At 35.6% G+C, this 14,464-nt stretch overlaps 1 protein-coding gene across 1 annotated transcript in view; it reads right to left on the bottom strand.

Annotated features, from left to right (window-relative positions):
- The window catches only part of ITGA1 (integrin subunit alpha 1), a gene marked incomplete at its 5' end in the record, with an annotated part of 43,457 nt that overhangs the window by 17,378 nt on the left and 11,615 nt on the right, over nt 1-14,464 (bottom strand). Inside the window, 7 exons of the mRNA XM_015815179.1 lie at nt 3,357-3,437; nt 4,657-4,792; nt 8,585-8,670; nt 9,332-9,442; nt 11,723-11,859; nt 13,165-13,328; nt 13,982-14,112. Of these exons, the coding sequence (XP_015670665.1) occupies nt 3,357-3,437; nt 4,657-4,792; nt 8,585-8,670; nt 9,332-9,442; nt 11,723-11,859; nt 13,165-13,328; nt 13,982-14,112 (846 nt within the window). The remainder of the gene's footprint in view (nt 1-3,356; nt 3,438-4,656; nt 4,793-8,584; nt 8,671-9,331; nt 9,443-11,722; nt 11,860-13,164; nt 13,329-13,981; nt 14,113-14,464) is intronic.

The following is a 14,464-nucleotide window of genomic DNA, read 5'->3' as shown; positions in this document are numbered from 1 at the left end:
TCCAGTCCTCTGGTAGTTCCCCTGTGCTCCAGGATCTTTGAAAAATATAGTTCAGTGGTTCAGAGATCACATTTGCTAGTTCCTTGAGAACCTTGGGGTGTAATCCATCTGGTCCTGGCGATTTGAACTCGTCTAGGCTGGACAGGTGCTCACTTACTATTTTCTTGCCTATCTTAACTTGTGTTTCTATTCTGTTTTTGATGGCACTATTTTTGATAGGTTGGTCTGTTTTTTCCCTTTGTGTAAAGACAGATGCAAAAAAATGAGTTAAATAGTTCCGCTTTCTCCCTGTTGCTTGTCACCTTCTTGCCACTTTCTCTGTGTGTGTGTGTGTGTGTATGTGTGTGTGTGCGAGAGAGAGGCAACCAGGAAGAGAATGAATGATAGTTCATACATTTTAAACAATGATTTGTTGAATAAACTAAGTTAAGTTCACACAAGAAGTTAAAGCAGAAGATGGACAGCTCTGGTCAAAAATTCTGTTATATTATTTCTCACCATTTTGAAATGGGAAATTAAAAATCTGTGTAAATCTGTTTTTAATTTTAAAGACAATGGGTTTTTATAGTTTTAATTTCAGCTATAATTTTATAAGATTTGGAGAGCTGGACCTGAAGATCAGGATGGTTTCAAAGGTGGAGGAAGGAGCATCAATATACTATTTGATAACATTTAAATTAGCTAAAAATGCAAGTAGTGCAATGTCTAATAATGAAATTCAATAACCCTGAGGATGAAGACTAAGATTAAATATACAGAAGAGCAAGCTATGACCGCAGGTACATCAATCAGCCTTAGAACTGACAGTGGATAGCTATTGGGATTGTCTACCTACTGGGATTGTCTATCAAAAGTAAATGAACAGCAGTCAAAAATATGTTGCAAACTAGCACTTAGTAGAGTAGCAGTGATGGCCTTGGAAAAGATATTCTAATACTGTGAGGTGTTTATGCCGACAAAGATCAGAATTATTCAAGAAATGATTTTCCCCGAGACACTCTATGGAATAAAAGTTGGATTTTTAAGAAGGTAGGAAGAATATCAGCTTTTTGGTGTTGCTTAAGATTCCTGAGACTACAGATAGCTAAGGAACAAAGAAATGAATTATACAACAAATCCATCTCAAATTCTCACCCAAGGCATGAGATATTATAATATTTTGGCCCCATTGTGAGAAGATCTAACTCTTTTGATAAGTCTACTGTATAATGCTGGAAAAAGAAGAAGGAAAAAGAAAAAGATGATAACTACCAGCAAAGTGGATGGACTCAATTACAGGGTCAAATGACTTCACTCCATAGATTTGGGTTGGGGACAGATCAGTCTAAAGGAAATCTGTCTATCTAGTTGCTAAGAGTCAACATCTACTTGATGACCTATGTGAACTTCATTATTATTTTAGGCATAATAGTTCTTCCGTTTCAGCTTTTATGGAAATATATATATAAGTTTTAAATAAGCATTATGTTTAATAAATGCTGTTCAGTAGGCTGAAAGAAGAATTCTGCATAAAAAAATTGCAAAATAAAACAAAATATGCACATGCTTTAATTTCCAGAAATAAGAAGAATCTTTATAAAGGTGCAGTATATATTGGTATTTTTTCTAAAAAAAATTGTTACAGAGTAATACTATATACTACTTGGCTATTCCACTCTCCTGTTTTTCCCTTAAGGAAGTAGAATATTTATAGGAAGTTCACATGATCTCACACATAGGCCAGAGGCCAGGCCTCCCACATATCCTGTCACATAAACTTCAATTCTCAGAGGAAGATCTGAATCAAGAGTCTTATTGCCTGAACTTTGTCTAACTGAAGACAAACGTATCTTTGGTCACAAGCTCTAAGGAAGCAATTGCTCTTATGATCACAAAACCATTAAGGCATGCTTCACTGATTTCTGCAACCAGGTCCATTTTGCATCTGGGGGTTAGTGATATATAAATACATATTACCCACAAAATGCAGCTTGAGGGCACTTCGACCTTTTGGAAAATTATTGTTTATGTTCCCATATAAGTTCCAGTCTGCTTCTATGATTTTCAGAATTGACATAAGACAAACCGTGTGCAAGCCATTTGTTGTTGTTGGAAAGGGACTTTCCAGAACTTTTGTGTTCTTAAACCAGCCATGAAATTGTTGCAATTTCATAAGAAATTATGATTGATAAGAATTGGATTGAATATAAGGGAATTTAAGCAAAAATTATAAAAATAGAATGCATGCTGAACTAATGAGATGATAGTTATGAGAATAATATAAGCTGGAAAAAATGTTATATAGATAGATTATTATTATTTGTATAAATATAAAAAATGCCTATATCTAATCATTTATATATTGAAAATATTAAGAATTATATTTTGGTTAAGGTTGAAGAAGGAGAATACAAATGGGAGAAGGGAAGATCAAAGAAATATATCATTAATTAATATATTAATTATGGAATTATCAAATTTAATTTTTATTGATTGTTAATTAATTATTATTGTCCTTTTTTGTTAAAATATAAACAAAGACAACGCACTGTACACCAGGCACTGGAGATTGTTATAGTTCAAAACCAATAAAATATTTATATAAAAAAGAATCTTCCTCATTTGAGAAGGTGCCTGACGCCAAAGTTTTAAATATGCATTTTATTTGTTGCTTCTCTATTTACTTTCTCTTTACTTTTAGTTTTTTTAAATTCTTGTTTTGTTTCCTGTGGGTTTGAATTGTAAAACATGAGATATATTAACGTTTTCCAGCAGGTAATCTCTGTTCATTGTAGGATAGCAGTTGAAGAAATGTTGAAATATACACTTTTAATTCAGACACACAGACATGTATGCATATCTCTACATACATATAAATTCACACATACTATGAATTCTTTAAAAAATGGTAATATGGAACTTTGAATGTTGGGCACTAGAGGGAAGCAGAAGGAACCAAATAATACAATTAAGGAGAAATCTGACTTACTAATGCAGAATGGAACATCATAGTGGAACACTGGACATATTGAAAGATATTTGTGAATAGTGGACTTAGAAGTTAATTTTAAGAGTGCTTACCACTATAGATGATTATGTTTAAAAGATGTTATGGAAAATGAATAGGTTTTACCAGATAAGACTGTGACTGATCTGAATGTGGGTTTAAAAATGACAGGCTACAAGAATGACATAGAAAAAGATGCTACACTGGACATATAAATGGACATACACATCACTTTTGGCTCAAGGTCTAAGCACCTAAACAAAAAGTAGTGGTGGGAGGAGAACAGATATGTTCAAACATTATTTGTATTTGTTTATATTTACATATTTATAATATGTATACATCCCCACACATTTATTGATGACCTTACCTCCTCCTTGGGAGACAGGAAGGGATAGCCTACTTTACAAGTGATGTTATGCCCTGTATCACAGCTGTCTTTTGGTATTTTCTGTATATAAAATGATAAGAAATCAATTATTTAAAAATAGTGATAACAAATACAATCAGTGTAACGCATACCCCAAAACATATTTGCACATTAATCCCATCATTTCTGGACCATATAGTCCCAAACTTTGTGAACCAGAACTGAATAATTTATCGCCCTGTGCAGCTTCATGCCAGAGCAGGAACTGAAATTCCTATCATATAGGGTCTAGTCAAGCCCTATCTACTAATCCACCTTGCTCTGTCCTCTGTCTTCCCCAAAACTCACAATTTCTTAAAGTGCTATTTATTTTGGAAATTTTCATCAACGCTAATGAGAGCTTCCTTACTGGAAGAGTAACATCTGGGGATGATTTTAATTAGGACTCAATGGTTCAGGAAAAGTTTGAAGGTCTCTCTCCATCTGCCATGGCCCTGATAGGGATTTATTCCTCATGTTCCTTATTCTTAAATAGAAATACAAATATTCACACATTTAACATGCAGGTCTTGATTAACTCTTAATCACTGTAAGGCATTTGATTCAGTTTTAAAGAAAATAAAATCCTGCATGAGATTCAGTGCAGTTTAATACATAATAGAGGCAGGCACATTTCCCCCTGAAAAGTGTGCAGAAAGTGACAAAAAAGTGGGAGAGAAAATTAAATTGTATTAATTAAATGCAACTGACAGGATAGCTCTCTATGTGTTGCATTCTATGGTCTCCCCCTTCTGTAACATTAAACTATGAGAAGCTATGTGGATTCAAATTCAAGGCTTTCTGGCTACCTATATCTGCTTCATATATCTGCTCAGAATTAGGTGTCACTGGATTAAATAAGGTTTGCTGGCATGCATAGAACTTTGGCTTCAATCAATTATTTTTTTAATCAACATTTTCGTCTCATGATAATGGTTACCAAACTTTGAAATCTCCACAGGATTGTTTGCAAAGAAACAATATATTGTCACATTTTGTATGTATAGTATTATATTCATAGAATGGTTATTTTGTGGGGGAAAAAATAAGAGACTGTCTCCCATATGCCTCCTGGGACTTCCTGAGAAAATATGTAGTATAAGTATATAATAAATAAAAGTCAGTGTAAATCTGGAATGCAGGAAAATCAATTATGGACATCCCAGGAACTAATCCTAATTTTTCTAAAGCTATCCTAAGCAAATGAGTTTTACATTACTTTTCTCCCCTCCCAGCAAGATGATAATTTAAAAATATCTACCTCAATTCCAGAAAAAATAATATTTGGAGAATGTTGCACATAGACTCTTGTATTGTAAGCACTATCTTTTTTATTTCTGACCAACATTTGGACCCAGAATTTCAAATTATTCAATTTGATGATGAATGGAGATAAACTGAAAAATGTAAAAAACATAAAGATAGCAGATCATAAACAAATGTAAAACAGCTCTGAATTTTTATGTCTTAAACTATATATTTTATTAAGTCAACAGTATATAAGAAATTGGGGGGGAAAACCCAGAAAATTAGCTGGATTTTTTTTTAACATATAATTGGAGCCTTAAAATAGATTGATATAAAATTAATTTACTGTTAGAAATGGGATACATTTTATTACTTAATCATTTTAGAATTAAAAAAAAGAAAAAAGGTAAGCCTGACATTATTGCTGCTATTATAATATGAAAGAAGAATCCAATATTAACACAGATATGGACTATTGCTAAAAGCAACAGCCTAATATTTGAACTTTCTTCCAAGTAATGTTTAGTTTTGCAAAATAACTGTGATGTGACGTCACACACTATGATTTTTCCCTTTTTCTACAAACACTCAACCATAAATGAAGTAGGGAAATTTGCAGTGCAATGGTTGGCTCCCATCCCCCCCCCATCAGAACAGATGAATTTTCTGGGATGAGAAGTGAAATGTTTTCTTCTTCCTCCTCAAGGAAAAAAAAAACAATACAGTTGCCTTTTGAAGAAAAAAGCACCTTTGAGACAACGATGACCTGGATGACTGAGAATCTCCACAGATAGTTGGCTCCCATGTAACTTTTCAAGATTATGCCTAGTTAATCCATGCCTTGCAGATCACATGTGTAACTCTCTGCTGTTCTTTGTGACTACACAGTTCTTAGGGCTACTGCTGCCCATTCCTGGTCACAACCCAGATATCAGTGAGCACCTAAGTATGAATATTTCTGTCCTATTCAGTTTGGCTGAATTTACCTTTTCCCAAACATAAATAATGTTTATTTATTTAATCACATTTGTACAGCTGCCCATCTCAGTGACTCCGGATGGCGTACATCGTAATAATCAAGAATATACAGAGACCACTAAGACAATCAATTTAAAATAAAATTAAAAAACAAGATAAAAAACAAATTCATGCATCAGAAAAAAGTTGTCATAAATACTGCCTTATACTCTCCTTATGCTCTTTTATTATGTGAACACTGATTGCAAGTAACAGGGAAATGTATTTTGTACATATTTCTGATATGTACATTTTTAAGCAATTATTTTAAATGAATTGCTTTGCCACATTCTGAGAGACACAAATTTTGGCATGCATCTGCAATCCATTAGTGGCTCAAATATGAAAATTATGAATGGAATGATGGGATGGGAGGGAACATAACCTCCCTAATGTCACAAGGTTGCTAATTACATCCACAGAAGTACTATTGGAGAGAGGAGAATTTTTATCTTTTCCCTAATGTAACTGAGATAACTGGAAGGAATTCTTTAATATTGCCCCACTAATGACCCCATATTTAGATCCATGAAATTATGCGTTATCTAAAGCAATTCCATATTTCAAAAATGGGTGTTCCTGCTACAACAGAAACACAGTTTCTCAATGATAGCATGGAGAACTCTTAATTTTGCATGCATTCCCATATGGAGATCTCTAGATAAGATTTTGCTTATGTTCAGCTTTTGTTCTACCTTCTGACTGGAAAATGTGCACCCCTCTTCTAAAATAGGAATATGGTCCCCTCCAGCCTTTACTGCATAATTCTTGAAAGTTTAAGAGCTGCAAATAATGGTAAGGAGGACTAAAGCTCCAAGTGACAGAATAACAGAATAATAGTTGGAAGGGAGGTCTTCTAATCTAACCCCCTACTCAGACAGGAAACCCTGTACCATTTCAGACAAATCATTGTCCAATCTCTTGTTAAAAACTTCCAGTGTTTGAGCATCCACAATTTCTGGAGACAAGTCATTCCACTGATTAATTATTATGTCAGGAAATTTCTCCTTAGTTCTAGGTTGCATATCTCCTTGATTAGTTTCCATCCATTGCTTCTTGTCCTGCCTTCAGGTGCTTTAGAGCAGAGCTTTTCAACCTTTTCACAGATTGTACCATTTTTAGGACATGACAATATTTGAGTACCACCAGTGCTTAGCAAGGTGTCAAAAACTTGATGACTAAAAAAAAGGAGGGGATTTTGGGTTTTACTGAGTAGATTCATTTGTTGTTATAGAAATGGCTAGTTTATAATATTATGGAAAAGTAAAAAGTTGAGGTTCAATGTTAATGCTTCCTTCTACTGCAACAGAGGAAGTATGTTCTTTTTCCCTTCTCCCCCTCACTTTCCCCCCTTTTTCCTCCCCACTGTGTCCTATTTGCTTTTGTATTTTTGTATTTTATTCTATAATCTAATAAAATATTACAAACTGTAGAAAAAAAGGAAAAAAGTATCAGTTTTAATTTCTTAAGTGGCTGTTCCTTTGCTGAATCACTTTCCCCTTGCACTGACAAATGTATGATGAATTTATCCATGTTTATTAATATGCACCACTATCAGCTAGCCCAGGAATCTTCAAACTTGGCACTTTTAAGACTTGTGGACTTCAACTCCCAGAATTCCTCAGCCATCATGGCTGGTTGAGGAATTCTGGGAGTTGAAGTCCACAGGTTTAAAGCTGCTAAGTTTGTAGACCCCTGAACTAGCTGGTCGGCCCTTCTTCCTCTCTCCCTTCTGAGCTTTTTCCACAATATAGTAAGAATGCACCCCACCCCCCAAATCCCTTCCCTGTACCCTTAAAGACACAGGAATCAAGTGCAAAGTAAGAAAGGCTCACAAAATAAAGAAACACATAAACTCCAGAGTTTTTTTCTTTAAGCTGCCTCAGGCGTGTCATGTGTGACGTGTCACAATGTTGCAATCCAAGACTGAAAGGCTCTGGCAATTGTGAAAAGCTTTAGCTTTAAATTAAGCCTGTTTACTTTCAAAGAAAACTTTCTAAAAGCCATACACAGACTCAGTTAAAGGGGGTAAAACTAATTACATTTGTTTAAAGGGATTAAACCTTTCCCTGTTGTCTTTATTTCCCTTTCCTGTCCAAACCACCTCCTTTTATAGCCTCTCCTCTCCTTCCCCCCTTTTCTTCAGTTCGTCTCCAGCTCTGAGCTGCTTCTGGAAGCGCCAATCAGCTGGAACCAATCAGCTGGAGCCCTGCCGGCTCCTGGGGCTTCTGCCAAGCCCAGGCAGTCCTGCAGCTGCAGCTGCCTCTTCCTCAGGCTTGGCTCGCTTTGGCTCATTCTCCTCCCTCGCTACACTTCTCTAGGATGGTCACATACCACCTGCCATGTGGCAAAGTACCACAGGTGGTATGTGTACCACCGGTTGAAAAGCCCTGCTTTAGAGAATAGGTTGACTTCCTCTTCTTTGTGGTAGCCCCTTAGATATTGGAACACTGCTATCATGTTACTTATAGTCCTTCTTTTCATTTAACTAGACATATACAATTCCTGCAAACATTCTTTATATGTTTTAGTTTCCAGTCCTCTAATGACCTTCCAAGAGTACATAGCCTGCATGATTTGTGTCATCCCAACTGTTTCTTTCTCTCTCTCTCTCTCTTCCCCTCTCACCCCCCCCATTTCTTTTGGAGACTCAGAGTGCTCATATGAGTTATCACATGATAAGGGAAAAGGGGGACAGGTGTAAGGGGCTCCTATTTTGGGCAACCACCAAGCAATTTCCATAATGTCTACTTTAGTCCTCTTTAGAGTTTCAATAATTTTTTATGGATAATGATTTATCATTATTTTTATTTCTATTTTTGTTATATTTAACTCTTTAAATCATATTTTAAAAGAACATTATATTAGAAAATAGAGAAAGGCAAAGAGAGATAGAGATAGAATTTATGTTTCATTTGACTTACCTGTTTCCTCCTATGGTTGCGTTAGCAGTCAGATGTAGATCTGTGATACATTTGTTCTTGTTTCCACAGTCTTTTGTGAAATGGATCTGCAAAGAATTCTTGATCAGCAATGAAATGATCACACATCCAATCTCATTTCTCCTTTCCCCCTGGTCTTTGTCCTGAGTTCTGGAAAGTCCTGCCTAGTTTTTAATAGTGTCATCATATTTACAGAAGAGCTGGGCTCCAATATTTCCATAAAGTATCTAACAGGAAGCCCAAGCTATGTATACATGCCTGCATAGCCATACCCATCAACAATATGCTGAGGAAGAATGTGGCTAAAATGTCTTTATCTTCCCCTGTCACAGAAAGATATTGTGTTAAAGAATGGAGAAAACAAATAGAAATGTATAACTATAGAATAGGCACATGGCCATGTTCAGTCAAGCTTATAATAGCTGCATGTCTTATTTTACCAAGGACAGGACCCAACTTGATGACTCAACTTGACAGGACCCAAGGACAGGACCCAATTTATTTCTTCATTTTGGGAAAATGTAAGTGATCTCTCTAATCTGTCCTTATGTTTGAATGTTGCATTTCTGCTATGGCCCTTCTCACCTTTGGAACAAGTTGACTTAAAGGGAGGACAGAAATGAGTGGGGGCAGATGGAGTGAGTCAACTCACATGTAGAGGATCAAATTTCATATATAACACTATACTGTAACACAAAAGTTAAAAATTTCCACATTGTAGTGACTTACATATTCAACTACTGAATTGGGCAGCTCACTATCAAGGATTGGCCCACTCTCTGGATCAGAAAAATTAAACTCCAGCAAAACCTTTATTGGGTCACGAAAGTCAGGCTTGCCCTGGGAAAAAAATCCGAAGCAAATCAAGCATTAGAATTTGCTCCTTCTTCAAGAACAAGAAACTGTTTGTATTAGAAACTGACAATCTGAATCTATACATTTAATAAGGCTCCATTCTAAGCAGATTCCTCCTTACTTTTCATATAAATACAGGTTGCTATATGAAGGAAGGGGACCCCATGTAGTCTATAATTTAAAACTGCATAAATATAAAGCTACAAAAGAAAAGAAAGAAAAAGAAATATATGTTTACAACAATGAAATCTATCTCGCACTGAAAATTATCTAGCAAGCATGGGACATGTCCCTGACAGTTGCATGCTGTTGCTAGGCATTCTTGGTTGTCAAACACAATAGATTTTAAAGATCTAGTTCCTGAAAATTGGCACAGAACAAAGTTTTCCATTTTGGCCTGAGCCAAGGATGTCTAGAAAGCACGGTAAATGATTGCCTGCTACTACCTCCTCAAAATGATAAAAAAAAGAGCAACTAATGCAAGGTAAAAGTTCCAACTGAGGAGCTTCTTCATCATCTTTGGCAGGTGAAGGTCAAAGATCCTGCTGCGCTGCTGGGGGGCACTGGGAAGTCAGGGATAGTGAGGGCAAACCAGATGAAAAGCAAAGTGGTCATAGCATGGATTAAAGTTGATTTGGATGCAGAGGTTTGGGTACTATCATAGAAAGCCCCTCTGGATGGTATGAGATCTACTGTCTGGATGGAAGAAAATAAGCCAACTAGCTAATTTTTCATATTAGGAGGTTAGCACCCAAACAAGATTACTTTTTTTCTTGCAACTTATAAGCTTCACTAAAAATGCATGCTTTCAGTCTAATTCAGGTCTAATTCATGCCCATAATTAGCTAACAAGCATTAAAAAGAATGATGATGATGATATTGATAACAACAGTGATAGCAGAAGGAATTGTCTAGACCTCAGTGCTTAATAAAAATTAAGATATTTCCTTTCCAATTTTTTATTTGTAACTAATGAGATATTGCTGTGTCTTGTAAATAGTCTTGGTAAAGACTTTACCTGGAACCACAAAGCTCAAACTCTTTGGGACATATAGAGGTAGTCCTCAATTTACAACAGTTCATTTAGTGACCATTCAAAGTTACAACAGAACTGAAAAAAGTGAATTATTTTTCACACTTATGACCATTGCAGTATACCCAGGGTCATGTGATCAAAATTCAGACTCTTGGCAACTGACTCATATTTATAACTTTTGCAGTGTCGCTGGGTCATGTGGTCTTCTGTGACCTTCTGATAAGCATAGTCAATGGGGAAGTCAGATTCACTTAACAACTGTGTTACTAACTTAACAACTGCAGAATTCATTTAATAACCATGGCGAAAAAGATCGTGAAATGGGACAAAATTCACTTACAAATGTCTCACTTAACAACAGAAATTTTGTGTTCAATTGTGATCATAAATTGAGGGTTATGTATATTGCTTTCTTGGCAAAATATGGAAGTGTTCGTTAATTTTCCCAGGAATGTTGGGAATGCTACCTATTTCCTAGTGATTTTGATGGAGGATGTTGTTTGGTTTTTTTACAAGACTAACCATGTTTAGCTAAGTGTTGCCACCCTTATAGGCAGTGGTGGGATTCAAATATGTGAGCAACCGGTTCTCTGTGCGATTGCCGCATCTGGAAGTCCATTCTGGGCCTGGGCAACAAAAAATTAGCTACCAGTTCTGCTGAAGTGATGCGAACTGGCTGAATCCCACCACTGCTTATAGGTAAATATGTGGGAAGTACACAATAAGTTGGGATAGAGGACATGGCCAGACACAAATCATCCATTTGTCATAACCCAGCCCCTCAAGTTGCGGTTTACCATCTCAACATGTGACATATTTGCAAAGTTCTCAGTTTCAGCCATCCACCATATTTAATCTTCTATAAATGCATATGGAAAATGGAAAAATAATGCATATGGAAAATGGAAAAAGAAAGATGGGGAAGAGATTCAGGTGATTATATATATTTAAACTGTATATTTTAAAGGTATTTTCTCCATGTAAATATCAGTATGCTGCTAATCAGTCTGTGATAATGGAAGTGTATATACAAGAGTTTACTATGCCATTTTGAACTTAATAGTGAGAACATAGTGAGTTACAAGGCTATTGTCCCCAATGAGATCAATATTAACTTCCTATAGTAGACCAATACAATAGAAACAAGCTATTTAAAATTGTTTAATAATGAGATAAAGGCAATTATAGCAATAAACAAAAGAGACAGCCACTTTATATGATTTACTTGCCAACATGTAGAAGTTGTGCTTAATACATTCTGAACCTCTAACTGTGATGTTTTTTTGAATCTTCCGTTCATTTGTTTCAGCAAAAAGTGTTCGAGACACCTTTCTTTGTGAATCAAGTGTAAGCCAGTACTGTATATCTAGGAACAAAAATAGGAGCAATTAATTCCATATGTAAAACTTTTCTAAAGTAGCTCTGTATGAAAGCTGCTCATCTGTTTCCCTTCATTAGTTCTATCATTTTTAAAGACTGTATTAATACAATGTGAGGGTATCAACTATAATATGTGTAGCTTAGAGTTGTCTTGTTGCATTGCTGGAATTCTGTTAGTTAGGCTTTGGGGTTGAAGATCTTTATATTGCTTGATCATGTAGTTTTCTTGATAGCTGCATGGAAACAACTTTCTAATTCCTGCTCCGCTCCAGGATATGTTTCAATTCTTTCAGTTTAACTTTCTGAAGGTCTTCCCTCTAAGTCCTAACCAGACCTGATGCTACTTAGCTTCCAAATCTAGATAAGTCAAGGCTGCTATCTGCTGAGGCAGACCAGTTTAGTAAAACTAAAGGCAATGGGCCAAAAGTTTAACAAAGGATATACATTTCCTATTCTACCATTTGTGCAAAAATATTATTTGTCCATGGATAGAATGTGTATCTAATTGTGATACAATAGGAGGTTGCTCACATACACTGAAACAATTATTTATTCTCCTCTTAAATAGAGTTTAGTCTCCATTTCATTCTCAATTCTAGGATAAACCTCTGAAGATCATAATTAGGGTTTTTTCTAACATTCTATATACTGCATAATCATCTAAATAAATAGCTATGGTTATCCTTTGAATCCTGAATACTGTTGTGAAAGTCCAGGGGATTTGAAAAGGGAAAACTTTAATTGCTGGCAATGGGGAAAAAGTCGCGATACGTCACGTGATGTCACGTGATGTCGCGAGTTTGACATGCCTGCTTTAGGTCATTTGAATTGGTTATTTATTTATTCCCTTTTTTCCTCATTAGTAAAGTTCTAAGTAATGTGATCTCTCAATCCCTACTTCAATTTCTAGCCAGTATGAAATACGATATTATAAAACCATTTAAAAACTTCAGTTCTGTTTTATTTTTATGCAACAAAGGTATGCCCAAAGTGATGGCCTAGTATTTAAATCTTTCTGCAGACTACCAAAGAACCGTTCAGAAGTCAGTGTTTTTTATTACTGCTGTGGTTTGAACAGTAAACACAGAAGTATCCTCAGGAGAGGGGTCAAAACAGTCAAGATAGCAGCTTTTTTTGGGGGGGGGATGTGTGTTATATGCATGACACACATAAAAAGAAAAGGCATGGAGATTAGGGGTTACCATCTTGATATTTGACACCTCCTCCTCCCAGCAGAAGTTTCTGGTAGAAAACATCTGTGCAGAGTTCAGAAATCTGGATATCCACCTACCTGTTTCATTAATTGTGATGTCTTTTGACTTTAATCTGACTTCAAAACAAATTGTGGAGTTAATATACACCTTTTGTTTTTGAATGTCACCGCTTAGCTTCTGAATATCAATTTTGTTCGGCATGAATTTCATGGAAGCATTTACTTGGGCAACATCTCGAGACCTAAAACCATTCAAGAAAACAATTAAGAAATATTACAAAATGTTCAGCATGTTATAATATTTATAATATTTAGTGGCATGTGTGCTTGCTCTGAGCTGGATATAAGAACTGGCTGACAGTATGCTGAGGGCAAACTAATCTGGAAATTGTTTCAGTAACTTTCTAACACTTTCATGAATAGAAGGGGGAGGGTCCTATGCTTGTGTAAAGCCCCAAACATTTTAAATACTATTAGACAGTCCTAATATTATTATGAACTTGACTTCCTCTCTCTACTTAACATTATTTTCCAATGTTTCTAAAAAAAAGAGTCTATTTTTGTGTCTACACTATGACATATTTTTGCTCAAGATGCCAGCCTGGCCACACAGTCATGCTATTTCCCTAGAGTCTGCATTCCAGTTTTCAAGGGTCATTTTAATTCAATCACTCAACATTTTATGCAAAGCACAATCAGCTGTTTTAGAGTTCTCAGTTACTTCTGAAAATCATGCCAAGTTCTCCAACCATGCCAGTACCTCCAACCCTTCCTTAAGAATGGATATTATTCCGTCAGTTACATTCACATATGACAAAGAATTTAATTAGGGAATACAACTGATATATTACTGATAACAAGGTTGAATTTTAAACTTAAATTTGAATACACCTACCAGAAAAGGGCTGCTCCTCCCAAGCCTCCAATAGTGACATCTGTAAGTCCATCTCCATTTAAGTCCATTTCACCATGTATTGACTGTCCAAAAAATTTCATCTTTTCCCCATCTCCACCAGAAGCAATACGCTTTGAAGAAGCACAGTTTTATTATATCCAACCAGAAAATATATTTAAGCAAATTACAAATAGATAATTGTTTGTGATTCCAGATCTTGCTCCTTTATAACTCTCCCAAATCCCTACTATTGCAGAAAATATGTAATGTTGAATAAACATTGACATTTATGTAGGAGTGATGTCCTGCCTAAATAACAGAAGGATACCTGGATGATACTTCTTCATGGGATTTACAAAGGAAGGTGGTGAGTGCTTTAGATTCTTCTTGAATGCCAAAGATTGATGAAAGATTTTGAACAGCAAGAAGAAGTAATATAAAGTTGGACTATTTGATCAGGAATAAAGTATTTGTTTGATATTT

Source organism: Protobothrops mucrosquamatus, unplaced genomic scaffold, assembly GCF_001527695.2.
Source record: "Protobothrops mucrosquamatus isolate PMUCROS unplaced genomic scaffold, P.Mucros_1.0 scaffold323, whole genome shotgun sequence".
In the NCBI taxonomy this organism is placed as follows: domain Eukaryota; kingdom Metazoa; phylum Chordata; class Lepidosauria; order Squamata; family Viperidae; genus Protobothrops; species Protobothrops mucrosquamatus.
This window is presented reverse-complemented; position numbering and strand designations above follow the sequence as displayed.